At 43.2% G+C, this 27,839-nt stretch overlaps 1 protein-coding gene across 2 annotated transcripts in view; it reads right to left on the bottom strand.

The window, feature by feature from the left end:
• Positions 1–5,015: 5,015 nt before the first annotated feature.
• The window catches only part of Tnfrsf19 (TNF receptor superfamily member 19), an 85,831-nt gene continuing 63,007 nt past the window's right edge, over positions 5,016–27,839 (bottom strand). Inside the window, exons 6-10 of one of the 2 annotated variants that reach the window (XM_034498893.2) lie at positions 15,632–15,796; positions 14,690–14,815; positions 13,244–13,349; positions 12,180–12,582; positions 5,016–7,598 (exon numbers count right to left, since the gene is read on the bottom strand). In XM_034498893.2, the coding sequence (XP_034354784.1) occupies positions 7,590–7,598; positions 12,180–12,582; positions 13,244–13,349; positions 14,690–14,815; positions 15,632–15,796 (809 nt within the window). In that variant the 3' untranslated portion in view covers positions 5,016–7,589. The remainder of the gene's footprint in view (positions 7,599–12,179; positions 12,583–13,243; positions 13,350–14,689; positions 14,816–15,631; positions 15,797–27,839) is intronic. The other variant, XM_034498894.2, reaches the window with a different exon arrangement.

Here is a 27,839-nt window from a genome sequence, read left to right as displayed (position 1 = left end):
AATTGTCAAAGAATGAATTTGAAAATAAAAATATGATAGCAAAAAAAAAAAAAAAAGAGAGAGAGAGAGAGAGAGAAAGACAGTCCTTGCTTCACCATACTGTTTATTACTGTTCACTGTGGAAATGGGTACATATTCCTTCCTCAGGATGGACCAGAGATTAATTACCTTTCTCAGGAGGGAATGTCCAGAAAGAGTAGCTTATTAAATCCTCAGAGCCCATCTAGATACCTAATTAGCATGGAGGACATTCTTTATGTGAGGAACTGTGGTCATGTGTTCCAGGCCAGGAATCTGGTCAGGAGTAGATGAAATGCCTCCCGACTGTCCTCATGTATGAGGTGCCGGGTTTCTGAACCCACTCAACCTTACCAGGTTTCCTGGCACTGTCCACTGCCCCACACTTCACAGCAGTGTGTACTCACAATGATTTCTGTACCCTCGCAATGGTGCTGTGAACTCTCATAATGATTCTTGGATCTTTACAGTGACTATGAATAACCGCCATAATGACTTCGTGTGTCCTAACAATTACTTTCTATGCTTTCACAATGACTGTGTGTGACCTTTAAAATGATTATGTGTGACATTAACATCAATTATTTATGACCCTCACAATGACTTTTTTGAACAACTGCATTGGTGTGGTGTGCCTTCACAATGTCTCTTAGATGCTCACAATGACTTTATGTGATCTAAACAATGACTGTGTATAACCCTCACAGTGTTTCTGTGTCCTCTCATCATGACTCTGAGACCTCCACAGTGATGGTTTAAAACCTTCACAATGACTCTGTGTAATACACACAGTGACTAATAACCTTCAAAATGAATCTCTTTGACCTTCACATTGACACTGTCTGATCTTTACAATGACTTGCTTTGTATAGCCTCACAAATACTTGCTGCCCTCAAAGTGACACTGTGATGATTACAAATTCTCTGTGACCTTCAAAAGGCCTTGTGTCCACTCAAAACGACATTGTGAGTCCACTTCTATGACTCTGTGAACCTAGCAATACCTTTGTTTACCATTCACAATGACTTTTAATGCCTTTACATTAATGTCGTCAAATGACTATGTGTGCCCTCACAATGATTCTGTGTGCCCTTCATAAGTCCTTGTATGCTCACAGTGACTGTGACCTTTATGATGACTTCTTTTTACCCTCAAAATGAGTCTGAATGACCTTCACAATGACTCTCTGTGACACAATGTCCTTGTGTGATCTTTACAATGATGTCTTGCAATATCATAATCACTTCTGTGCCCCCATGACTCTGTGTGACTAACCAATGACTCTGTGTACCTTCAAATTAAGTATGTGACCTTCACTGTGACTCTGTATACCTTCACAGTGACTTCAGTGCTCTCTGAATGACTCTGTGTGACACTCACGATGACACGGTGATATTAACAATGACTTATGTTCACAATGATTCTTTGTGACATTCACAATGACTTATATGCCCTTATAATGAGTCTGTGTGGCCTCACATTGAATCTCTGTGCTCTACAATGACTCTCTGAGTCATGACTTTGTATACTCTCACAGTGACTCTATGTGCCCTCACCATGACTCTGTGTGAGCCTCACAATAAGTTTGTATAGCCTCACAATAACACTGTACCCTTATATTGATTCTGATGGTGACTTTGCCTTCACAGTGACACTGTGAGACATCACAATGACTCTCTGTGCCTTTACAATGAGTGTGTGCTCTCACAATGATTATCTTATCTCCACAATGAGTCTGTGTGACCTTCACAACAACTCTACGTGACCCTAAAAGTGACTTTGTTAGGCCTCAAAATGTCTCTGTACATTTCCAATGACTCTCTGTGACTTTAATAATTGCTTCCTTGTGTACCTTTGCTATGACTTCAAGTGCCCTCACAATGACTCTCTGTGCCCTTACAATGACGCTTATATGACTTTCATAAAGACCTAGTGTGCTTTCTCGATAGTGTTTTACTCTGAATAGTTTTGTTTTTAATTAGAATAACTTGTGTGCACACATGATGATTCTGTGTGACCTTCACAATTACTTGTGTGCCTTCACAGTGATTATGTGTGTCATCATAATAACTCGGTGATATTCAGTGACACCTTGTGACCTTAACAATGACATATGTGCCCTCATAGTGACTTTATGGTCTCCTCACTATGACTCTTTGTGAGCCTCATAATGATGTTGTGGGACTTTAATAATGACTTTTTGTGCTATCACTATACCTTGTGTGTCCTGATAATGACTGTGTGTCTTCACAATGATTGTGTACTCTCATACTTACTTTGTGTGACTTTTACAATCACTTGTGAGCCATCACTATCTTGTATGTTCTTGCTGTCAGGTGCCCCCTCAGCCTGCCCTTCATGGACTCAGAGGTGGCAGACACCAGCTACATCATCACCCACCACTACCATGTGCAGCACATTTCCACTGTCACCACTAGTTGTGTATTTTCTTATATGCCATGTGGACCCTTTTAAAAGGTCCCTCCTTACATTAAGACTCATTCTGTCTTGTTTGGTCTGTCTTTCAGTGTCTGTCATCTGTCTTTCTTTTGCTCTGTGTCTTTGTCTCTATCCCTCTCTCATATCCCCATTCTCCTCTACTCCCCCCGCCCCCAATAAATCTCTTATGTGAGATCTGTGGTGTGGTATGATCTCTTTGTGGTACACCTGGGCCCCAAACTGACAAGGTACTTCTGCTGCTAAATCCAGCACAACAACTCAGAATGCCCTCACTGTGACTCTGTATTAGCTTCATGATAAGTGTGTCTTCAGCATAATTTGTGTGCCCTCCTAATGACTCTTTGTGCCATCACAAAGCTTGTGTGACCTTCATAGTGACAGCATGCACCCTCACAGTGACTTATATGCTCTCAGAATGCTTCTGTGTGCCCACACAAGGACTCTGTGCTATTAACAGTGGCTCTTTGGGACACTTACAATATTCTGTGACCTTCACAATGACTAGTATGCCCTTCAGAGTGACCATGTGTGCTATTCACAATGACACTGTGTGACCTTTACAATGAGGGTGCATCATGTACCCTCACAATGACTTGTGGGCTCTCATAATGACTTTCTGGGTCCACACAAGCACCCTGTGTGGTCTCATAGTAACCTGGGTGACCTTAATGACACTGTTATTCCCTCACAATGAACTGTGTTATCATAACTCATTGTACCATGTAACCTAACAATCACTTTGTGTGATGTGCATAATGACTCACTGTGATGCTCAAAAAGATTTTATGTCCTCTCACAATGACTACGTGTGACTTCACAATAAGTATGTGCATCCATACCATGACTCTGTATGATCCACAAAATAACATTGTGTTTGTTCACAAAGACTGTTATCTTTACAGTGACTTTGTTCACCATCACCATGACAGTGTGACACTTACAATGACTGTATGCCTTCACAATGAATTTTTGTGACTTCATAGTGACTTATGTGTCCTCAAAAAATGACTTATGAGGTTATGTGTCCTTCTAATGAATGTGTACCCTCACAATGACTCTCTGTGACCTTCATGGTTTGACTGTGTGACTCTGACAATGACTCTGGCTTCACAGTGACTCTGTGTGACTTCACAATGATCTTGTGTGCCCACACAATAATTATGTCTGCCTTTCACAATGACTATAGCTATTACCATATCTCTGTATGACCTTGACAAAGGCTCTGTGCAATTCTCCCCATGACTTTGTACACCTTTACAATGACTTGGTGTTTCCTCACAATGACCTCTTGTGTTCTCACACAGACTGTGTGAGTTCACAATGATTGCATGATCTCTACAATGACTCTTCGTGAATTTCACAATAACTATGATCTAATTGGTGACTCTGTGTGTTCCCTCACAATGAGGCTGTATAATCTTCACAAGACTCTTTGTGACTTTCACAGTGACTTGTGTGCCCTCACAATAACGTTGTATAATCTTTACAGTGACTGTGTAACCTTCTCAATGACTTTGTGTTCCCTCACAATGACTCTGTATGACTCAAACAATGGCTTTGAGAACTCACATTCGCTTGCATGCCATCACAATGACTCCATGTAACCTTCAAAATTATTTTTTCTTCATTTTCAATGATGTGTGACCTTCACAATTACATTGTATATCCTCTCAATGACTTATGAGCCCTCACAATGACTATATGTAATGTCACAATAACTTGGTGTACACTCAAAATTACTATTTGGTTTTCTTATGATTATGTATGACTATCTGTCCCCTCACAGTTCTCTATGTCACCTTCACAATAATTTTTTGTGCCCTCATAATGACTGTGTGTCCTTCACAATGATTTTGTGTACCCTAGTAATGACTTTGTATGACTTTCAGAATGTTTTGTGGCCTCTCAATGACTTTGTGTATCCTCACGAACATTTGTGTTCTCTCTTCAGATGACTGTGTGCTCACATAGTTACTGTGACTTTCAAAATGACTTTATATGCCATCACAATGACTGTGTAACTCTTCCAACAGATCTCTGCTTAACTGCCACAGTAACTTTTGTGACCTTCACAATGACTTTGTGTACCCTCACAAATGACCCTGAATACCCTTTATGATGACTGTCATGCTCACAATGACTTTCTGTGACCTTCACATTGACTCTGTGTTCTCTGACAATGACTCTGTGTGACCTTCACAATGACTTTCTTTGTGTATCCTTACAGAGACTTCTGTGCCCTTGCAATTATTCTGTGTGAACTCCAGGAAGACCATTTGCCTTCACAATGACTGTGTGACCTTAACAATGGCTCAGCTTGACCTTCACCATGACTTTTGTGACCTTGGCAGTGATTTATGTGCCCTCATGATAACTGTGTGATCTTTACAATGACTCTTTCTGACCCTCACAATGACTCTGTGTGCCTGTCACTGTGACTTGTGTGCCACCCTCCAATTTCATGACACACACATGAATTTTTGAAGCAAGTAAAATATAAGCACAACTACAAAATCATTTTGACTTGACACGTAACTAAGAATAACAAGTATCAATTTTATTCACAATTTTTAAAAAGCACTAAAAAAAGGTTTGTATTGGAAAGCGGTAACTTACAGTTGATAAATTCCAGTATGTAAAACAGTTGTGATGAAATCTGGGCAGAAACAAACTATCATAAAAGCCATGATTGTTTCTCTTTTCTTTTCTGCTCTTTTTCTTCGAACACAGGCAGCAGTATTTATACTAAGTAACAGCAGCAGTAACTCTTTAAAGTAGAAAACCTTGATTCAAAATATATTCCATATATTCAAAATAGAAAACATATGACCTGACCTGACTGATTCAAAAATTCTTGTCTCCATTTTATCCTGTCTTCTGCCACAGGAAAGGTGGCACTGGTGCCCCAGTGTCTGACATTAGCTCCTATGTAAACAGCCTTGTAAGATGCTCCAATAATGTGAAGTGCAGGTCGTAGTTTTTCTCTCTTGTTTACAAAGAATGTGAAATGTAAAACATCATTGCATGTTTCTAGAGTGGCTGGTGGAAGGATGTCTCCTTTTTGATGATAATCCAGGATCTTCCAAATGCAGTATCAAATGAAATCAATTTTTAACCCTCGGTATTTCTCTTCTGATTAAAAGTGATGTTTCAGAATTTGGGGCCAGAGTCTCCCCTCCATCAGACTGGCTTTCCCCAGCTGTGTCTGTCTTTGAAGTCCATCAGGGCTCAGCATGTGGAAAATATCTTCAGGTTACATAAAGGAACACAACCCTGCTGGCTTTGATCATCCCTGTCATAACAGAGATGATTGGGTTGCAAACAATGACACACACATGTGCATGGGGAGGAGGCCACTCAGGGGGGCTCAGCTTGCATCCTCATGGACGTCTGCTGCTTAAATCCTACATACTTTATGACTTCCCTAAAGTCAGTTCTCATAATAACGGTTGGGGACACACAAACAAAAATGCCAATAGGTTGTGACCGGGCACCATGAGGACATAAAAGCAGATATGGGCTACCACGAGATGCTCTATGGCAGTGTTCTTCCTACATCTGGTAAAAGAACAGACAGCATGAGAAGCAATAGATACAGACAAGCCAGAAGACACACATCAAAAGGCTATTAGGAATAGAGAGAGGCTACAGGAAGAAGGGTCATTAAATCTATTCATGTCTTACAATGAGAGGAAACCTTGGGGGTAAACAGAAGATTAAGAAAAAAAATACAGTTTAGGAAGATAACATCTCAATGTTTGGTTTCAGTGTTCGGTAAAAGAGCTTGATTTAAGCAGGGCAGCTGCAGAACAAACATGCTAGTGAATGCTCTCACACCGATGCTCACAGATCGGGCTCTTTTGAAAGTGTCAATGGAACAGAGCAACAGCAGAGGATTGAAAGGCTGAGGTCAGATCTGCTCATGTAAGTTCAAACTGGAAACCAAGGCTATCTTGCTCAATGAAGCCGTAGGGCAAAGGATGAAGAGAAAATGAGCCCCAGTTCTTCCTTAGTCTTACGGATTGTTCTGGAAGGTAAATGCCACCACGGAAGAAGAGGGAATACCTTACACAGCATGCCTACATCAGAATGCCATATTACACCAGGGATCTTATTCTTCCAAACTGTGGGCCAACCATGCTCTTCCACGTCTGGTTCTCATGTGCAGTGTGTTCTCACTGAAGGACTTTTCAGAAGTGTGCTTGGTGTGCTGAGGCCATTTATATAAGTTCAGGTGTAGATCACGAGTTAGTATACTCATAAATATCTTCTTTCTATATAAGAAATCTGGGCCTTGGAAGTTCAGCACAGGGCAGCACTAACACATGCTTCCACAGTCCTAAGGTTCACAGCCAGGATATGCATAGTAGGTGGTTTTAACTTTAAAGTGATGCCTTCTCCCTTCTATATCCCCTCCCCCTAACCTGCTACATTCTTAACCCCATTCACAGCCACTTTCAATAACCCAGGCCTCCTCTCCCGTCAATACTGTTGTACGTTCATGGGGAAGAGGCCAAAGGAACTGCTCGCAACAAACAGGCCAGTCGACTTCACCAAATTACAATTCAGGCAGGGCTATGAAGCCCCTTCAAACCACTGAAGTATACCATTCTGCTGATTAGAAAGTGCCTTTCTTCAACAGAAACCTCAGAGCTCTGCCTAAAACCTAAGAAAGTCATCTGTTAAGGCTTTTTCACAGGGTAAAGGATTATTTCTAAAAGAGAATGTCTGTGAAAGTTTATACTCTGGGTCTTGTGAAACCACATTCACCATGAATGTAAGAAGGAGCCAGGCTGGGTCCTACTGTGCCCACAATCTCACAGGCAGCACATTCCACCCATGGGTCCTTCAAATTGGCCCCAGCTAAGGTTCTTGGTTAGGGAAGAAGTGCAGGTCCCAAGGACGCCTACGGTCTCTCTTTGCTTCTTGCTGGGGTTTCAGCTTACAGCTGGTCTGGCTCAGAAGCAAGTGGCTGGAAGGATGGAAATGCTGCCAGTTTGGTTGAGATTTACTTTTGCTTCCAGACACCATAGAAGGTCAAGACTGCTAAGTCTGTAAGCCTCACCACAGGCGTGTCCAGACCCACACCTCCACGTCAGAAAGATGGCCTTTAGGCATCCTAAGAAGGAACAATAGAGGAAAAGCTTGAAGAATTGTATCATCTACATTAAACCTGCAACTCGGTCATTCTAAAACTGATTGTGCACAGCTACTGAGAGTCACATCATGTACCCGAGCATCCCATACTGTGTCCTCTGGGAAAATAATAAAAAATTTTTTTAACAAGTACCAGTATGTGCTGAGTACTTGAGAGATGACAATGTAACCCATAATAGTCACAGTGACTTTAAAAAATAATTCTTTTGTTTATCGACCTCATAGGAACATCTGAAGACACTGCTTCAGTGTGAGGCTTCCTAAAGCATTTGTAGCTAAGTCATTCATGGCCTTGAGAAATGAAGGTGGCCAGTGAACATCGCCACTCTGTCACCTCAGTCATACAACCTCAGTCTTCCACTCCTGGCAGATGTCTACAAAGAGTGAGGGAATAGGACTGCTCTTTATGGTCTCCCTGGAATAGACAGAGTCTTCTTGAGACAGTTACCCTCAACAAAGTGCTGTATTACAGAAAGTATGGCCTCCCTTCCAAAAGGGAGCAGGCACCAGCCGACCCAAATGCTGCTGGAAGGGATTATAGCCTTGCTTTCACACGCTGCCCCTCAGCAATGTGTTCACCACCGATCAGCATTGGTAACACAGGTAAACCTGGGGAAAACATTTCTAGGTAAAGAGGTTATCTAGAAACTTGAGGTTCTGAAGTCTGTCTGAACACCGGGAGACTGTCTTTACCAGATACACTGACCAACTGATGCAACAGTAACAAACGTATTGGCTCTATTGCAGGAACTAAACTCAGGTCATCAGGCTTGGCAGCAAGCACCTTTACCAGCTGAGTGATATCACTGACATCAACATCACTGTTGACATTAAATGATGTTTAAAAAGTAACACCAAGAGGGCCTGCACCATAGCTCATGGGTAAAGCACTTGCTGTGCATGGCGTTTGATCCCTAGAACCCATGGTAGAAAGGAGAGAATCAACTCTTGCAAATTGTCCTCTGACATCCACATGTGTTTCTCAGCTCTGATAACAACAGAAGGAAAATAAAGTTGTAAAACCACCAAGCAAGCTTTTTCTGCAAGGAAACAAGCTAGCCTTCTTCTCTCAAAGATTTCAACAACAGACACCACACATCTCCCTTCTGCCTGGATGGGCACAGGAAAATGAAATGGATACTATCATGGATATTAAGGCAGCTCTCACACCCATGTACTTATTCTGAATCGGGAGCATCGCCATCAAATCCTGGGTGGTCTTAAAGCACCCACAAGAACACTAGTGTGTAAAAAATACTGGTTTGGGAAACAACTCATCATGCTTTGGAAATCATAGCCTCACACCAGAGCTGGAGCTGCTTGCAGCGGGAATAATAAGATCCTTTCTGAATCCCAAGTGAGTCCATGCTATGGAACCAAGTCAACTAAGAATCAAGCTAAAAAATGGACACAGTGATCTAGATGCTCCAGGCTTTGTTTCCTAATAGGAAGCTGCTGAAGAAAAAATCTTTTTTTGTTTGATTTTGTTGGCATTTTTTAAAAAACAGAGTCTTGCTATCGCAGCCCATTGTGGGGTGGCGGGCTGTGAGAGGCAGCCGGGTTGGGGGGGGGGGTCATTCGAGCACAAGCTTGAAACCCTGATGACCCTGAGGGGCAGAAGGCATTTGGCCATGCTCCTGGGCCTCTGGCTCCTGTCACATAGCTACAGACCCCCAAAGTCCCCAACAGAGAGGTCTGGGGCCATCAGTCACATAGGAGCAGTGACCCAAGACCTCCCACAGGTAGATAAGGTATCCCCAAACTTTCAGACCAAGCCAATAGGAGGTACCTGCTGCCAGACCCTGACCCACCCCAAAACTATATAAGAATCCTATCCAGAAGGAATAAAGGTGTGTGCGAATTACTCCATCATCTGAGGGCTTCTGTCCTAAGAGCTGCAACACTGCTGCTTCGGAAGAAATCTGCTCTCCCGAAACGCCACCAGAAGCTCCCCTGCAATCTTCACTGGCTAGTCAGCCTCTTGACTACTCAGCCTGGCCCAACTAGTGTAGAGCAGATGAGTGCAGGGTCTTGGAGCAACTGAGGTGGAGGTGGCGGCACCTGCAGCAGCGGAGAGTCCCCCTCCCTGCTCGCACTCTCACCCCTTTGCCTGAACCCTCGCACCTGGTAGGGCCAGAGATCTCTGTGGAAAGCCTCCAGTACACAGGCCCACAGCTCATGATACTGTCCAACTCACTAGCTACCCTAGGGTGGCCTTGAACTCATGGTGATCCTAAGTATGTGCCACCTCATTTGGTAGCATCAGATTACTTATGAGAAGCAAATGCATTGTATACCTGGAAAAAAAAATGAGCCTGTTAGAAGGAAATGTGAGCTGCTTCTTTGAATGCACTAGTCAGAAAACAGCAAAATTGGTTAAGTTAAACACTTGGCTGACACAAGCCCATGAGGGGGCTGGCGTGTGCTGAGGCTTCAGTCTCACAGATTCAGTAAGTACACCTGAAGAGGAAAAACTTCTCAGAACTCAGAAGGGAGTCTTTTAAAATAGGTTAAAAATGTTGGTTTTGTTTCTATTGTAGGGGGGATACAGAAATAGTTTACATTATAGAAATTCTTTTTCTGAATTTAGAATGTTCTAGTTAGATGTTCCTAAATTACCTGTGGACTGCAAGATAGCACATCTCAGAAAGTAACTTTTTCACTATTAAATTTTGCTGTGCAAACAGAAAGTCACATTTTCTTTCTGGACTCATTTCATAAATAATTATATCCTTCTTACAATTATTTGGGTAGAAAATTGTCTTTAGTAGATGGTGATAATTATCTGAGCTGTCTTTCCTTACTGCCATTTGTGATAGCTAGTTTGATGTTAACTTTACAGAGCCATTTGGGAAGATGGAGCCTCAACTGTGAAAATGGCCCACCCTCATCGGCCTGTGGGCAAGCCTGTAGGACATTTTCTTAATGATGTGGGGAGGCCCACATAACTGTGGGCTGTGACTCCCCTTGGATGATCGATCTGGGTTCTATAAGAAAGCAGGCTGAACAAGCCATGGGGAACAAGCCAGTAAGCAGCACCCCTCCATAGCTCCTGCATCAGCCTCTGTCTCCAGGTTTCTGCCCCCTTTGAGTACCTGTCCTGACTTCCTTCAGCAATGGAGTGTCACCTGAGAGCTGTTAAGTCAACTCTCTCTACCTCAAGTTGATTTTGATGATGGTGGGTCTAGTTTTTCCTCCCCCTTCTCTCTCTTTCTCTTGAGATTGTAATTACAACATTTCTCCCTTCTCTTTCCTCCCTCCAAAATCACCCATATACCCCTCTGTACCTCCTTCAAATCCGTGATCTTTTATCATTATTATTACTCACACATATGTATTTGTATATACATATATATCCCTAAATATAATCTGTTCAGTACATGCAATGTTACTTGTATGTGTGTTTTCAGGGCTGACTGTTTGACACTGGCCAAACAGCTGGTGTGCTGTCCTAAGGAAGACCACCTCCTCTCCCACTCCTAGCTTTCCTCAGTTGCCTGTAGTTCTTTGTGTAGCATTGAGGCCTCATGGGCTTTTCTCCATCCAGTTTGGCATGTCCACTGGTGTCATCCTTCTGCTTGGGCAGTCACATTGCTGAGACTTTATGGGTGTGGCTTCTTATGTTACTAGGAGACACAGTCTCACAGAAAACTCCCTGGTCCTCTGGCTCTTCCAGTCTGTCTGAGCCCTCTTCTGCAATGTTCCCCTGAGCCATAGGTGCAGGAGTGTTTTATAGGTGTTTCCATTTCTCACAGCAATAGAAACCCTAAGACATCATTTACATTAGAATATAAGGTATGCTTGCAAACATGCTTTTTTTCTTGTGCAGGCACCTCCTCTCAGGAAGCACTCACATCACAAGTCGTCAGATTTAAGACGACAAGGCAGACTGTGTGTGCCCTTTGTGCTCCCATAAAATGGTTCTGTTTGTTTAAAAAAAAAAAAAGTCTTGAAACTTATTTTAAAACTCTTCTCAGGCTGGAGAGATGGCTCAGTGGTTAAGAGCACTGGCTGCTCTTCCAGAGGTCCTGAGTTCAATTCCCAGCAACTACATAGTGGCTCACAACCATCTGTAATGGGATCCGGTGCCCTCTTCTGATGTGTCTGAAGACAGTGACAGTATACTCACATACATAAAATAAATAAATAAATCTTTAAAAAAACTCTTTTATGTATATAAAATGATGTATAAGAAATAATAAAATAGCCAGGGGGTGGTGGCGCGTGCCTTTAATCCCAGCACTTGGGAGGCAGAGGCAGGTGGATTTCTAAATTCGAGGCCAGCCTGGTCTACAGAGTGAGTTCCAGGAGAGCCAGGGCTACACAGAGAAACCCTGTCTCAAAAAACCAAAAAAAAAAAAAAAATAATAATAATAATAAAATAAAAAAAATAAATAAAAAAAAGAAAGAAAAGAAAAGAAATAATAAAATATAACTATCCCTCGTCTACCACCCCAGATTTCAAAGTGGGAACAGAGTTTGGTTCCCTCCAATCTATCACAGGGCATTGCCAGGCTCACACTGAAAGCCATCACTGTCTTACCTGGAAGGCTGTGGGTGTGGCTAGATTCAGGTTTTCACTGCCTTCCCAGCCTCCTCGGCTTGGAGTCCTTTGAGCATCCTGAGCTAGGGTCTGCTCCCAGACCGTATCAGTATCACCATATCTAGGTGAGTCAATAGTTTCTGAAAAATTTCCAGAAGAATCTGGAACAGCTGTCCCAGTCAGGTCCTGGCCACCACTGGAATCCAGAGATGTTGAGCTTTCATTTTCGGGATTGGGGGAATTGATATCTTCTCCAGTGAGTTCAGGATAAGAGTCACAGAGAGAGCTGTCACCACCCAGAGGATTCTGCATCAGAGGCCAGGCATCAGAGAACTCAGCGCAGAAGGAACGGGAAACAGAACCAAAGAAGGCTGGCATCGTGTCCCCCACAGAAGCTGTGTTTCTGAACACACATCCAAAAAGTTTGTCAGTATCATACAGTGACGAAAATCATTACTACAGAAGAGCATTTCAGCTATAATTTTAAGTCTATGGCTGTAATACCAACATACTAAGACTTCCAGTGCTAACTATTGTTTTAAATTTACCTCAGTATGGCTACTGAAGCTACTCCATCGACCTTAAAATTGATTTCTATACCTATTTCTAATTAATAAAAGCATATCGATATCTAACACCTGCCTCTTCTTAGTCTTAATGGAGTCTTCATGATTGTTGTTCTAGAACAGTATGCCAGCAGACTGTGGTGAGTGAGCCATTATTGTGAAATAACAGAAATGTCAGGAATAGAAGCTGGGGAGAGAGCTGAGCAGTTAAGCCCATATGCACACTGCTCCTGCAACCTGAGCTCAGTTCAAGTAAGACAAAAAAAAAAAAAAAAAAAAAAAAAGAAGTGAATGGGGAGAAAGTGCCAGAAGGTGGTACTGGTTATCAGTGACCTCAGGCTCCTTGCAGTCCCTGCAGGGGACTCTCTCCTCTCAGGTTCACAGAAGTCATTGGAAATGCTTAAGAAGCAGGGCCCTACAGTTTAACACAAAGCTGGTAAGTCAGGAGGTATATGATTGCAAACAGGGGGACACATTGTTCACTAGAAGGGCGGTTACCTCTCCTGAAGGGTAGCAGTAGAATGCAGCCCACAGCCAAGCGCAGCAGCTCGGACAGAACTGTGGGTCTCCTCACAGCACAAGGATGGAATCAGGTGAACAGGCCCTGAGAAAGGCAGAAAAGCATGAGGCAGGGGCTTTCATTTTTCCTGAACTTCCTTGTTCATTCCAGCTAAGCCTTGCTCCCCTTGGAAAGGTAGCTGGTCCCTCTGGGTGACTGTTTAGCAGAAGGAGGAACCCAAAGGTCAAATACAAACTGTACATTGGTGTTCAGACAGAAGCAAGAGGAAGGACAACTTAACCCAGCCTGGGCTGTACAATGAGACCAGTCAGGAAGGAGGGGACAAGGGACATCCTCATTCCATGTATGATGTATCGGACCAAGTTGGTCCATTCTACAACATCACTAAGAGGCACTGGGTGATTCCAACCACCCTGGAATATGAGTTACAAAGTAGATAATAGTGCCCAAGAGATAACTTGGTAGTGTCATAGGCACTACACCTAGATGAACCAGAAACTCAGGGATACTGAGCCAGACTTCCACCAGAAGTATACCAGAAGCCACATGGAGTTTGTGTGCAGGAGGTCATCTGCTGAGGCCTAGAGTAGGACATGAAGTAGAAACCTCTGGTCAATGACAAAGAGCTAGGGGTGGAATCATGTCACCTTTGCCTGCCTGGATCAGAGGTACATTTCCACTTGTGTCAACTTTCCTTAATGGCTATTTCCAGCAATAGGCCAGGAGGCAGGCAAGGCTGGACCCTGATGTGAACCTCTCTTTTCCTTCTGCCTCACAGAAGTCATGAAACCAGACACAGTAGTGTGTGATTTGACTTGACCAGGTAACCAAGGTGTACTGGTTAGTTTTATGCCAACTTGACACAAGGTAGAGTCCTCTGAGAGGAGAGAGCCTCAACTGAAAAGATGCCTCCATGAGCTAGGTCTGTAGGCAAGCCTATAGCACATTTTCTTACTGAATGATTGATGGTACGGAGTCTAGACTACTGCGGGTGGTTCCATCCTGGGCTTGTAGTTCTGGTTTCTATAAGAAAGCAGGCTGAACAAGCCATGAAGAGCAAGCCAGTAAGCAGCACCCCTCCATGGCTTCTGCATCAGCTCCCGCCTCCAAATTCTTGCACTATTTGAGTTTCTGCCTTGGCTTCCCTTGATGGACTCTGACTCATGCACACGGAAGGCAGCCCCACCTCTACACAGCAAGAAGAAATGACTGCAAGTGACACTGACTCCAAATGAAGAGACCTGAAACACCCAAACCAAAGGCGGCAGAGGGAAGTCATGGAGATGGGTCAGCTATGACTGGAAAATCAGCCTGTGACCCGCTGCCACCCATTCTGAAGAATAAAAGCTGGACTTGACAATGCTTGGCTCTACAGTCCCATTCTGTACTCCTGGATCTTCTGGATCCTTCACATCTCAACTCACCATATGCTGGGGCTGAGTCCCGGCGATACTGACAACATGCTCTATGGGCACAGTGGCAGAGCCGAGGCTGGTCAAAACATGACAGCTCAGAGCCATTGTACTGAATGTCCTGTGACCGGAGAGACCCTAGTGAAGAGGAGAGATCCATAGTCAACATGTATCCATAAGAAGCCGGGCACCATCCTTACATTTGTATTTTTAAAGAGTCAACACCATCATCCCATGTATTCCTTCTGTGTACCCCAAGACACTCTGAAGACAGTAAACTGAAGACACTCTGTATGTTAACCTTCCAAACATTACTGCTTGGTCTAGAATAACTTAATCTGAACCATAATACTTCTATGAGCCTCCAGTGGGCAAACTCAAGCAATACAAAGCCTATGTCGTTACACCCCCTCACACAGACACACACAAACATTTTTTTATTATTCTATGTGTAAGGGTATTTTGCCTGCATACCTGGTGCTCATGAAGGTCAGAGAGGGCATGAGTCCATTCCCTGGGAGTGGACCTAGAGACTCGTATAAGCTGCTGTGTAGATGCTGGGAATTGAACCGTCCTCTTAAAGAGCAGCCAGTGCTCTTAGCCACTGAGCCATCTCTCCAGTTTCCAACCCTGACATTTTTGTGTGTGCTGGGAATTAAACCATGCACATAAAATGCCTGTTTCTTCTTATGCAGAGGCACACACGGTTTAAAATAATTTGTTAAGAGTGTAGGGTATAGACAATTTTTATTTTTTGCCTTGTAGCCTTAGGACATCACAGCCTTGCCAGTATCCCTGTAAGGCTCTGAAATTCCTGAAGAGGCTTGTTTTCCTGTGTCTTGTATTTTAAATAGCTGGTCTTAGGTCTTAGGTCTTAGCCAGGTCTCTTGTGAACTCTTGTGTGACAATGCTAACAAGCTCATTTCACAGTAAGACAGAAGGAAAGGCGCTTACAGCTGGGTTTCTTCTCCATGAACTGCCTCTTGCAATAGATGACACATAGGATAAGCAGGGCTAGCAGCACCGTGGCCAGAGCACTGCAGATGACAGCAGCCAGGGCAGTGTCCCGAGGGCTGGAGACGGTGGATGAGATCTTCACAAGGTTCACCTTGCTGGTACCTGAGAGTGACAGCAACAGGTCAGTACACCCTCTGCAAGCCTGAACTCCAAATGCTTCCAGGCACGTCCAACCTTGTCACACTGTGACACCTCATTGTCACCCCACACGGTCATACCCTCCCCCCCCAACGATGTAATCTAGTTACTAAGCAAGTTTATGATTTGTTGTTGTTGATGTTGGACCACATTCATAGCTATTCTTGGCTGTGCCCAGCCTGTGGGTGGCAAGCTAGACATACCAGGTTCACATGGCCCATGGTCACTAGCTGTCTCCATGGGTATGAGGTACATGGGGGCCTAACAGAGTCAGACAGGCTCTGCAATCGTGCCCACCTCTCCTAAAAGAAAATCCATTTCTCTCACCAGATGGCTAATTTGGACTGTCAACTGAATTAAGAAACACATAGGACATTAATGAGGTACAATTGTGGGTTTGTCTTTGAGAGTGTCTGCAGAAAGGACTGAGGAAGATCCTTCCTGATTGTGGGCAATACAATCCCTGGTTCTGGGCCTTAAAAAGGAGACATCCAGTTAAGCAGCAGCATCCCTTTCTCTTCCTGACTCACTGACATGTGAACGAGTAGCCTCATGCTGTGGGGAGATGTTCCTGCGGCCAGGCCTTCTGCACCTTGGTGGACTATATCCCAGCCACAAACCCAAATAAGCGCTTCCTCCCTTAAGCTGTTTTTTTTGCCAGGCACTGGGTCATAGGGATGGGCAAAGTGACTACTATATCTCCCAAGTCTTCCCACCTGTCCTTGTGTCTGTCTGCTCTTCCTCAGCTGTCCCTTGCGGGGGTGATGCTGTTCCTCAAACAAAAGTTGCCGTAGCAACCCCTAGGGTTTCATCCCCCCATCCCCTGCTTTCCTGGATTGCTTGTTCATTGAGGCAAGGTCTTTCAGTTGAACCCAGAGCTCATCTACACAGCTAGTCTAGCTAACCAGCTCATTCTAGAGATGCCTTGTCTCACCCTTTCCAGTACAGGACTATAGGTGGCTGCCACGGACACCCAGTGTTTACATGGTTTTGGGGGATCTGAACTCTGAGCCTCAAGCTCACTGCTTTTGTAAACAGCATTTTAACAGCTGATCCATCCCCTCAGGCGCAACTCATGCTAATGGATTTTTACATTATGTTAAATTCTTTGTAGCCCCTTAGAATAAAGCAAATATGTAAACGGTAGTGGGAGGAACTATCAACTCAAGTTCTGTACAGGTAGATAAATTCTAGTTAACCAGCTAACATACATTATGGTTTGACCTAATATCAAACACGGACAGGTTTCTCAAGTTCAACTTGATTTATTCCTCAGGACAAAGAGGCAACTGAATTTTACCACACTGAGAGACAACACAGAGCTTCTAGTATTGGCCCTAAAACACTCCGTTTTAAGTACACCATGTATAATTAGATTATTGTTGCTTCTACCGTGAGGAAGAACAAGTGAAGGATGAACGAATGATGCCTCAGGTCTGGGCTCTCATTTTGAGGATCTCACTGACACCTTGTATGTTGCCCAGGGCGTGAGGACACGGAGGTACTAATCTGGGTTTGCACTGTAGACTCTCCCTCTGGACACTGAACACGGTGGGGAGCATCAGTGCTCTTTGCTGATGGCTGTGTTGTTTTGGCATAGGCAACTTGACTCACAGTTCTGGAATGTAACTGCAACTCAAACATCTTACAATATTTCTCAATGGAATATTTTATCTGTTTTACTTTTAGATTTGTTTTGAGTAAGCTACAATTCATCCCATTGCTTTTTGTGACCTTCCACCATTACCAAGAATCAAAATCCAAATTGACTGAAGGTTTAGCACAATTATTGATGAACTGCTTCTCGCCGCGCTCGTTAGTAACAATGAGAACAGCTAGCAAAGGGCCCTTGCAGTTTCAGTGAAGGCGAGAGCACAGCCCCAGAGCAAAGGCTTTATCTTGTTCATCTAAACTGGTTTAAAAAAAAAATCCATGATAACAGTCAGCAATATGAAATCCAGATGTGCCCTGATTTGCCAATGAGCAAAAGAGCTGGTTTTCCATCCACCTCATACCAAGCATTCCAGTGACGGGTGAACGTAAGCCTTAGTCATCCCTGCTTTCTTCATTCTAGACTTTGATCTTTATTTTTAATAAATGATAGAAATAGTATTTCAAAATAAGATTTCTATTTTTTTTTCTGTCTATGGCTATGTCTGTATTTTAGAAATTGATTCTTTTAGAGGGAAGAAAGGGAAGGGGGGAAGTGATAGGATTTTACTTTAAAGCTGTGTAAAAATTATTTTCTATGATTTAAATTCTTTCATCTTTACTTGTTTTATTGTCTCTTGTGTGCATGCGTCTGAGCATGAGTGTTATAGTATGCACGCAGAAATCGGAGGACAACTTATGGGTCAGCTCCCTCCTACTGGATGGGCCCTAGGGAGGAAACTCAGAACTCTGCTCTCCAGGCTTGGCAGCAAACACCTTTTCTCACTGAGCTATCTCATCTGCCCTGGTTTTCTCATTGTAACAACGTATGCACAAAGTTCTGCAGCAGAGACACCGAGTAGGTTCGCTATGTTGTCTGGTGATCGTGGCTAGTTCCAGAACACGTTCATTACCAACATACCCCAACCCCAAGGTTGGTCGCACCCAGACCTTGACACGCATTGAGCTGCTTTCTGATGCTGTGCTCCATGTGTTTCTGCATAGATGGAATTGCACAGTATTATGTGGTCTTCATGACTGCCTTCTGTTATTTAACAATATTTTCAATGTTCTTCTACAGTGTAGATGCATCAGAGTTCATGTCTTTTAAGGGTTGAATAATATCTCACTGAACGGATATACCACATTTGTTTACCCATGTGTCTGATAGTCTTGTAGGGTTATTTTGAGGAAGGTTGCTTTGAACACTTATACACAAGCTTTTCCAATATATTTTAAAACTTCCCATAAACATACATTGTGATTGTTTCACCTACTCTCAAAACATTCATTACTGAAATTATAATAATTAAGCTTATATATAAATACAACAGTCAAAAATATTCCCTGAACAAGAATGAGAGTAAAGGCTGTCAGATCTGCTGGGTAGAGTTAGCTCATGTAGGAATTTACGACTACATATAGTAAATTTACTGAGTAATTTTGGATTCTACCCTAAGGAGAATGGAAAGTACATGACAATCTTGGAGTCAACAGTCTCAAGTATGTATGGGACAATCACAAAGGAGGTGTCAACAAATCAGAATGCCTGAAACCACACACAATATCTTCAAAACACAGTGAAATAAAATTAGAGATCACAGAAGAAAGGGATTGGAAACATTCACAAATATTGAGTACGTTAACACTTTATTTCTAAATTAACAACAAGCCATAGAAGAAATGGCAAGGAAATTAGAAAATAATTTGAGATGACTGAAAAGACCATGTACTGAAATTTATTGGCTATGGCGAAAGCTGTACTACTCCTAGCAGTAAATGACTCCATTAAAAACAATAAAAAAGATCTAAAATTCATAATCTAATCTTCTATTCTAAAACTTTAGAAATAAGGTATGAATTAGAACTGAGAGCAATGAAATAGTGTAGGGAAAGATAAATCATTAGCATCAACAACAGCACAAAGAAACTCAGTGGTTCTTTAAAAAGATCCTAAAAAAAAAAAAAAAATCAACAAACTTTAGATTGTCTGAGGGAAAAAAAAGAACAGGCTAAAACTAAGATCAGAAAATGAAACACATTTTTATAAGAACACTATGAACAACAGTAAGCCCACAGACTAGACAACTAAGAAGAATCTGTTCCATCAATGCAAAGGTTAGTTACAGACATCAATTAGCCAACTGATTGATTAATCAATTATTCAATGGATCAATCAATATAAGAATAAAGTAAAAGAGGAAAAATAACTGCACAATAATCTCTATAAAGCCAAAAATAATCACTTCACCAAATCTAGCATCTTTTCTGGTTAAAAACAAAAAAGCAACAGGCTCTCCCTCAAAATGCTAGAAACTACGGAGACACCGCATAGGTGAAATCGTCTGTAAGAAGACTGAGTTCATCTAGAATTACGCAGCCTACCTAGCAAAATATTTGGAGTCCTGGCCAGAGGAATTAGCCAAGAAAAACAAAACTAAGTGACAAACAAACTAGCATGCATCCAAACTGCAAGGAAGAATTAAAACCATCTGCTTTCGAATGACATGAACATATATGTGAAAAACCATAAACATTACTAAAAAGAATTGGAAGGAACAAAAGAATTCAACAGATTTGCAAGATACAAATAAATATGCAGTTAGTTATATTTTACATAGTGTTAGAAATGAATCTAAAAAGAAAATGAAGGCCAGGTGTGGGGGTGCTTGCCTGTCATCCCCACACTTGGGACACAGGGGCAGGTAGATCTCTGTGCTTTCCAGACCAGCCTTTGAAATTGAATATTCCTGTTTAAAAACAAAACAAACAGGAAGTAAGAAAGGAAGAAAGGAAGGAAGGGAGGGAGGGAGGGAAGGAGGGAGGAAGGAAGGAAGGAAGGAAGGAAGGAAGGAAGGAAGGAAAAGCAAAAGGAAGAAAACAATTCTGTTTACAAAGTTATCAAAAAGACTAAAGCCCTTAGAAACCTGCAAAGGCATGGCTCTCCTCACCAGCCCCTTCATGCTTTAGACACCAGGGATCTGAAGCAAAGCCCAGATGGCGCCAATATTTGTACAATAAAAACTATAAAATACCATTAAAAACACTTGAAAGCACAAAATACATAGGAAGACATCCAGCATTCTGAGGCTGGGAGATTTGCTTTTGTTCAGATGACCAGATAACTCAGTGATATCAGATGTGATTTCAAATCCCTACCAAAAGGCAACCCTGCAGAGTGCAGCTGCTGCAGAGGGGTGACTCGATGCATCTGAATACAGGGAACAAAAATGAGATTTGGAAACTTTTATGTAGAAACTGTTTAATAAACAGCTATGTCATGTGCATCCATAAAGCTAGTTAAACATAGCTGATCCTGAACTAGCTAGACACTGCCAGGACGCAGAAGGTCAAAGAAAGGATGTCAATGTTTTAATTATAAAGACCAATTGTTTTAATTAGAACTAATGCACAAAGTACCACCGACGACTTTTGTGATAAATCAGGATGTCAAACGACATACAACACACAAATGAGCAGGTTGGATGAAGCAAAGACTTCTACAGACACATTTTAGAGCTGTGCTCCCAGCACCTGGTCTTACTAATGAAGGAAGAGGGCAGGTACCAAATGGGGAAAGCCCAAAAGCTGATAAGATGTCTTCCGGGCTCTGATAAGATGTCTTTCTGTCTTGAGGGTGGGAGTAGATTTTGTGAAAATGCAAAGTACTGCTTGTTAATCAAGCTGAGCATTTGCTCCTGAGAGAACACACAGGGAAATTAGATTTAGACAGCCTCAACAGACACAAGCCAAAGCATCTCACGGCACCTCACAAACACGTATGGTAATTATGAGTTGGACAAAGGTTAAATAGGTTTACTGGAAGCCTCTCTCCACTGGTCCACATGTGACATCAGTTGACTGTTATTTACTCCCTTAGTCTTCCCATTTTCTCTGCCTTTAGATTTTCTCAGAGTGTTCTGTACACTTGAATGGTAGAGGGCTTTGTGGCCAAGTCTGTGTTCAAATCCTAACATTGACATTTTCAGCCTGTGTCAATACCAGCAAATGATAACCTCGTGCCTCGGTGTCCTTCTCAATGAAATCAAGAGGTATTGATGGTTAGTAGGATGTTGGTGAGCACCTAGACCCAGCTTCTAGAGGAACACTTCTCTTGAAGGATCAGCACGATTCCTGACACATGACAACACTCTATAAGTCCATCATGCATTCTCCTCAGTATTTGAAACTGACATCATAAGTACTATCTTGTTGAGGACCTGGAGTTCCAGCGAACTCAACTGAAACCACCTACCTCCACAGGGAACACAGCTACCCCAGAGAAAGAGATGATTACGTAGAAACACCTACTACATCCTGAACTGATGGAATGAGCTACAGGGAATTGTTTGTTCTTGGGTTCTCACATCCCCAAAGCCCTGGAAATTTAAGAAGCAAAAACAGGGCTGGAAAGATAACTCAGCAGTTAAGAGCACTGACTGCTCTTCCAAGAAAGAGGTCCTGAGTTCAATTCCCAGCAACCACATGGTGGCTCACAACCATCTGTAATGGGATCTGATGCCTTCCTTCTTTTGGTGTGTCTGAGGACAGCTACAGTGTACATAAGATAAATAAATAAATCTTTTTAAAAAACGAAGCAAAACTAACGGTAGAAATGAAGCAAGAACATTTGTTCTGAGGGTTGAATCTTCTTTTCTATAAAAGACGCAGACACCACTACTAAAGTTACGCAGTGACATTAAGCAATCCTCTAGAACAATTAGTATAATAATCGATCTTGAAGAATCATTTGAATGGGAATGATGAAGCCATGACTAATAAAGTGCTTCCAGAGAAAGTTCTTTGACAGGCCAACAAGAGCATTTGCACTCATCTGTCAGTTACAGAGCTAGTTCAGACAAGCTCAGTGAGGGCCACCTGCCAAATCTTTAAGGGAACCCTCACGGTGAACACTTTCACTCAAGGAAGGCAAGCTATAGACTTTGCTATGAAGTCACTGTCAGCTTGACAGGGTGGAGAGCCATATGGGACGTGTACTTTCCTGGCATGTCTAGGAGGATGCCTCCAGAGAAGTTCAATTAGGGTGGAAAAACCCACCTTGAATATGGCCATGGCATTCCATGGACTAAGGTCTTGGACTTAAGAAGAAGAGGGAGGAGCAGAATTCATCAGTCTGTGTCCTGGCAGCAGACACAATTAACCAGTGTCTTATGCACCAGCCACCATGCCTTCCCCATTCTGATGGACATGAGCTTACTCTCACCATGCCTCTCTACTCTGATGGACATGAGGTTTCCATCACCATGCCTTCCTACCCTGATGGATGTGGCCGTTTCCTCTTTGGGTTACTTCTGTCAGGTATTTTGCTCTAGCAACAAGAACGTGATCAATGTACTTCCCTTTCCTGGAACGCATCTTCAGAGAATTCAGTGTAAATGATAGCACTATACCTGGGTACAATTTCTGTATGAGTTTCCTGACTCTTTCCCAAACTGTAGAGATGTCCTTAATAAACAGAACAAACTGGAAGAGATTTCCCTCCCCTAGTTTCACTGAGGCCATGACTCATCCAGTTTGGCCTAATGTTGTCTCGTTATAGTGAACTACAACCTAACCTGATGTGTAGAAAGATTGCAACCTACTCTTGCTGAGTCTCAGCCAATCACAACAGATTAGAAGTCAACCAGTGCTCAAATAAGAGATACAAGCTAGCACCCAGCAGGCTGTCTTTATATAGACTGTCAGGTTTGTCTTTTAATGGTTTAGATTGATTAACTGTAAATAAGTAGAAATATAAACATTTAGCAAAGACAAGTCTTTAAATCACATGCAGGATGGGATGAAAGGAAAAGGGGTCAGGATTGTGAGCCTGGTGTGAGCCTGGAAGAAGGCATCAAACGGAGAAATCCATAGCCCTCAACCAAGTGTCTGTCCAGGTCTTCGTCAGTGTTCAAACGTGCAAAGGTGGGATAGCAAAACACAGTGTACAGCAATTCTCCTGGTGGGCGAGTTAATTAGGTCACAAACAGGGACTGATGACAGTTATCCAAGCAGCTCTGATCTGCTGGGTTCGTTGACAGAGGGAAAACTCTTATACTTGGGAGGGAGAGGAGAAAACACACAGAGGAAAGATCTGGACAATTCCCCAGCCTACAGAAGCATGTGTAACTGCAAAGATAGCTAACACATGAGAATCACATCCAGCTGTGAGGACAGCTTACCCTCCCTTCCTCAGCTTAACCTTTCATTTTCAGCTAGAGAGAATCAAGCTGTCAATCAAGGTTAGGTACATTTTGGTAACCAAAAAAGTTGGTGAGAGTAAGGTCAGAGAGGCTCAAGTCCCCCTGAGGGCATCAGGCTAGGGCTTATACTGTGGGGTCCTGCCGAGAGGGCTCACCACATGGGCTTACACCACATGGGCTTTATTCTAGCGCCTTTTGATGTGTCTCCTTTCAAATGACCAAAGCTTTTATGGCCAAGTCATCCAGTCATTTGACAGACAGCTGACCCTTCCCTTGTGCCCAGTGGCCTTGACTAGGGAGTTGTCAATCATGCAGCCACTTCTTTGACCCTTGGTGATGGGACAATTGCTTGGAAACTTCCTGATGTTCTCAGGAAACCATGCTAGCTGCAGAAACCCTTGCAGCTGTAGCTGCTGTGGAAGACATGTCGATGCTCAGGAGGCCATGACTGCTCCAGAGAGCTACAGAGAGACTCAGTGACCCCATTCATCTTTTAGCTAATCTTGGGTTCAGGGCCGAGACCTTCCCTAACGGCTCAGCAAAAAGTTTACTTGAAGGACATCTGAGGCTCACGATTGGTGGAACTAGAAAGCTATGCACCAGTACGGTGTGCCTTCTTCCATCTGTGTATTGATTCTCAGTCTGGAAGCTTCTGTTCTGTGAATGACTATACCCTGGTGCCTTAGTCACTGTTCTGTTGCTGTGAAGAGACACCATGACTAAGGCAACTCTTACAAAAGGAAGTGTTTAATTGGGGGTTTAGTTACAGATTCAGAGCTAAGTCTGTGATCATCCTGTGAGGAGGATGGCAGCAGGCAGGTATGGTGCTGGAGAAGTAGTTGAGAACTTAACTCCTGGTCTGCAGGTAGCAGGGAGGGAGAGACAGAGATAGAGACAGACTGAAACAGACAGGCATGGGCAAACCTCAAAGCCCACCCCCAATGACATACATCCTCCAAGAATTTCACACCTACTCTAACAAGGCCACACCCCCTAACCCTTCTAATCTTAACAAACAGTTCCACTCTCTGGTGACTAAGCATTCAAATATATGAATATATGGAGGTGGCATTTGTATTCAAGCCACCATGGTGTTGTGATCTTGGCTTCAATACAATTCTAACTGGAGTGTGGTCTTTCGTTTGCTTACATTTGTTTATCACTGGTGAATGAAAGAGGTAATTTCACAAAGAGCAAACTCTGGGATTCAGTCCTAGCAAAGACAGCAGGGCTGATGAGTTCCTCAGCAAGGAAAGAGCTCCAGAGAGAAGTCTGAAGAAGAAAACTGGAGAGCTGAGGCCCTGGGAGGCAACAGGCTATAAAGACCAGATCCTGAGAGCCTCAGGCTTAGATCACAGGAAGAGTTGGAAAGAGCCACCAAGGCTAAAACTCTGGGGTCCTGACACCTGAAGCCTGGAAGCCTGGAACATTAACTTGGTGCTACATACTGACACTCAACGCCCAAAGCAATAAGCCTCCCTCTGACCTGATTTTGGACCTTGGAACAGTAAACTTGTGGTCTCAGGCACAAAGCTGTAAGCCTCTGGGTTTTCCAGCCCAGGGTCACTCTCACCTAGCACCCAGAATTTAAATTATCTGGCTTTTAAAGCTGGGACCTATAAGGCTCCAGTTTCCAGGGCCCCTGCTGTAGGCCATGGGGCCTGCAAGCCCAGCCCATGAGCTTCTGGCACTGATATGCTCCAGACTGCCAATACTGAGGGACTGATCCTGGTTCACTCTTTCTACCTGAATAGGGCAAACTGACTCACAGACAACTGTGTGCAACAATGTATTTGTCAAAATCTAGAAGTGTGTGGTTAAGTAGACATGCAGATGTTTCTAGTTAGCTTCAGCGTAGCTAGCTGTGTTTTCTGACTTGTATTATTAATCTTTTGGGTTATTAAAACTGATTTTCAAATATCAGTCTGTACATGGTAAGTGTAGGCATGGGTGTGGTTCTCTATCCAACCAAGACCATTGTTTACCATGCAACCCCTCTCCAGCTACATAGCTGGCCCCTCACGGCAGGCTTTAACAATCTCCCAGCAACAGCCAAACTCCTCTCTGAGACAGCAGCGCCCTGATAGCTCCTTACCAGCACACTAGTGGATTCCCCTAGTATAAACACCATCTACACCAGAAAGTCAGCTGACAGGCCAAAGAGCTTTATTCTTTTTCCTAAGCCAAAAATTATTCTTTTTCCTAAGCCAAAAATAATAATAAAAAAATTAAGACAGTCTTATTGTTTATTATGACTGCAATAGTAAGTAGTTTACATTTCAATTGCTAGGGAAAAAAAGAATTTTTTTAAAAAGCATACCCCTTAAATCAAATTACTAAACTCCTTCAATAGTAATTACTCCTTCATTCTCTCCTGCCCCAGCCTTGGCTCCAGCTTAACCCTCCTTTCTCTCAAGTGCATGGTCACAAACTCCTGCGTGACCTGACCCAGCGTGTGCAGGCCACTGCTCTCTCAGCTAACGCAGCTACGACCTGTTCCAGTAAAGGTCAGTATGAATCTGTCTGGTTCATACTGACCCTTACTGGTTCAGAAACCACCTGGGAAATAGAAAGTACGGCCTTTGGGGTCCGTGATCTTTAATTGTCTGCTCCTCACGATGGTGGTCCAGGTAGCTCTCTTCAGAAGAGAGGAGGAGAAGGAGCCGTGGCATGAGTGTCCTTCCCCATGAGAACCATGGTCGGCCACTCAAAAGCACCAGTCCAGGCTATCAGGTTACAAATCACCACTGGCTCTACTGTCAGAAGTTAGTAGTGAAGAGTTCCAAATTTCATTCAAACTTGGCTTTGGATTTATTAGCATAAAATGTCGAAGGTTTCTACCTAGGGAACACACAGACAGACAGACAGACAGACAGACAGACACTAAGACACTAAGACACTAAGGGGCTGAGCTTAGGGCTCCTGCTTCTCCTCAAGTGGACAAAAGAAATTTATAGACAGACAAGATAGAGCCACCCATGTTCTCTACTCTTCTGCATGTGTGCATCATACAGTCCACATGTAGAGACGCTCACGGGAGAAAGCTAGAGGGAACCAGTAGCCAGGGGCAGGGTAGGCATGATGGCCAGCGGTTAGGATTATTGACAGGGACTGAGGTGATGTGGAATGTATTCAGCTGGCAGTGTCCAGAATGCTTGGCAGGTCCTGAGAGAGTGAGATGAGACCCTGAAGCGTACGCATGAAGTGAGGACGCCTAACCACAGGAGAGACTCAAGGCAGGGGTGGTGCTCCTGGAAAACTGAAACTTAGGAAACTACAGCCTCAATTCCCTCAGGTCTATTTGCTTATAGATCACTTGGCCTAGGGATAGATTTCCCACCAGGCTAAGACAGATCAAATATTATCATACATGTCTTTGAGGAGAAAGGAAAGAATAAAAGGCAGTTGTGAAGAGCTAACCACTGCTGGAGAGTAGCTGGCAGGACAGGGAGGTTTTCAGGCTCCGAGTGATGACTGCATCCACTGAGGAGGTCTGAGGAGACTGTCCGGTTCCTTCAGAGGAAGTCCGTTCCTAAGGATAGCTCTTTCTTTTAAATTCCTCTTTGGCACTTGCTGGATGCCATTTGGCACTTTAATTAGCATTAAATACTATAATTAACACTGAAAAAATCATAAGGCACCAAGCAGCAGCTGATCATCTGCAGCATTTCCTTGCAAACACAATAAAGTTAAAAGAATTTTTTTCCTGCTTTCAAGGATGTTTTGTTCTTTTTATTACCCCACCCACCTAAAAGTCTCGCAAGTGTTTATTTGCCTGGAGAAACAATGAGGTCTTTAAACTCTGCACCAAGAAACAGAAAAGACACCATAAAAGAGAAACACATTACCATGGCTCTGAACATCTGTGGAGAGGGGCAGGAAGCTCAAATAGGACCTCAAAGGGACAGAAGCTGGATTGCCATCTGGGAACTGAAACAAGGGAAACCTGGGGCCCTGCCCTCTCAACTCTAAGTGTGCACACTCTCCTTAACCCCTGGAGTGCCACACACCACCAGAACCCTTGAAAAGCAGGGCCCTGCCAGGAAAAAGGCCCTATGGAAACAGATTCCACGTAATCTTCCTGGGCTTCCAAATTAGTAAGGTGGGCAGTAAGAAAGAAGTAAACTATGGGACTGGACACTTAAATTATTTAT

The sequence above is a fragment of the Arvicanthis niloticus genome, chromosome 3 (assembly GCF_011762505.2).
Source record: "Arvicanthis niloticus isolate mArvNil1 chromosome 3, mArvNil1.pat.X, whole genome shotgun sequence".
Taxonomy (NCBI): Eukaryota; Metazoa; Chordata; class Mammalia; order Rodentia; family Muridae; genus Arvicanthis; species Arvicanthis niloticus.
Note: the sequence above shows the minus strand (reverse complement) of the source record. Positions and strands in the feature narration are given on the sequence as shown.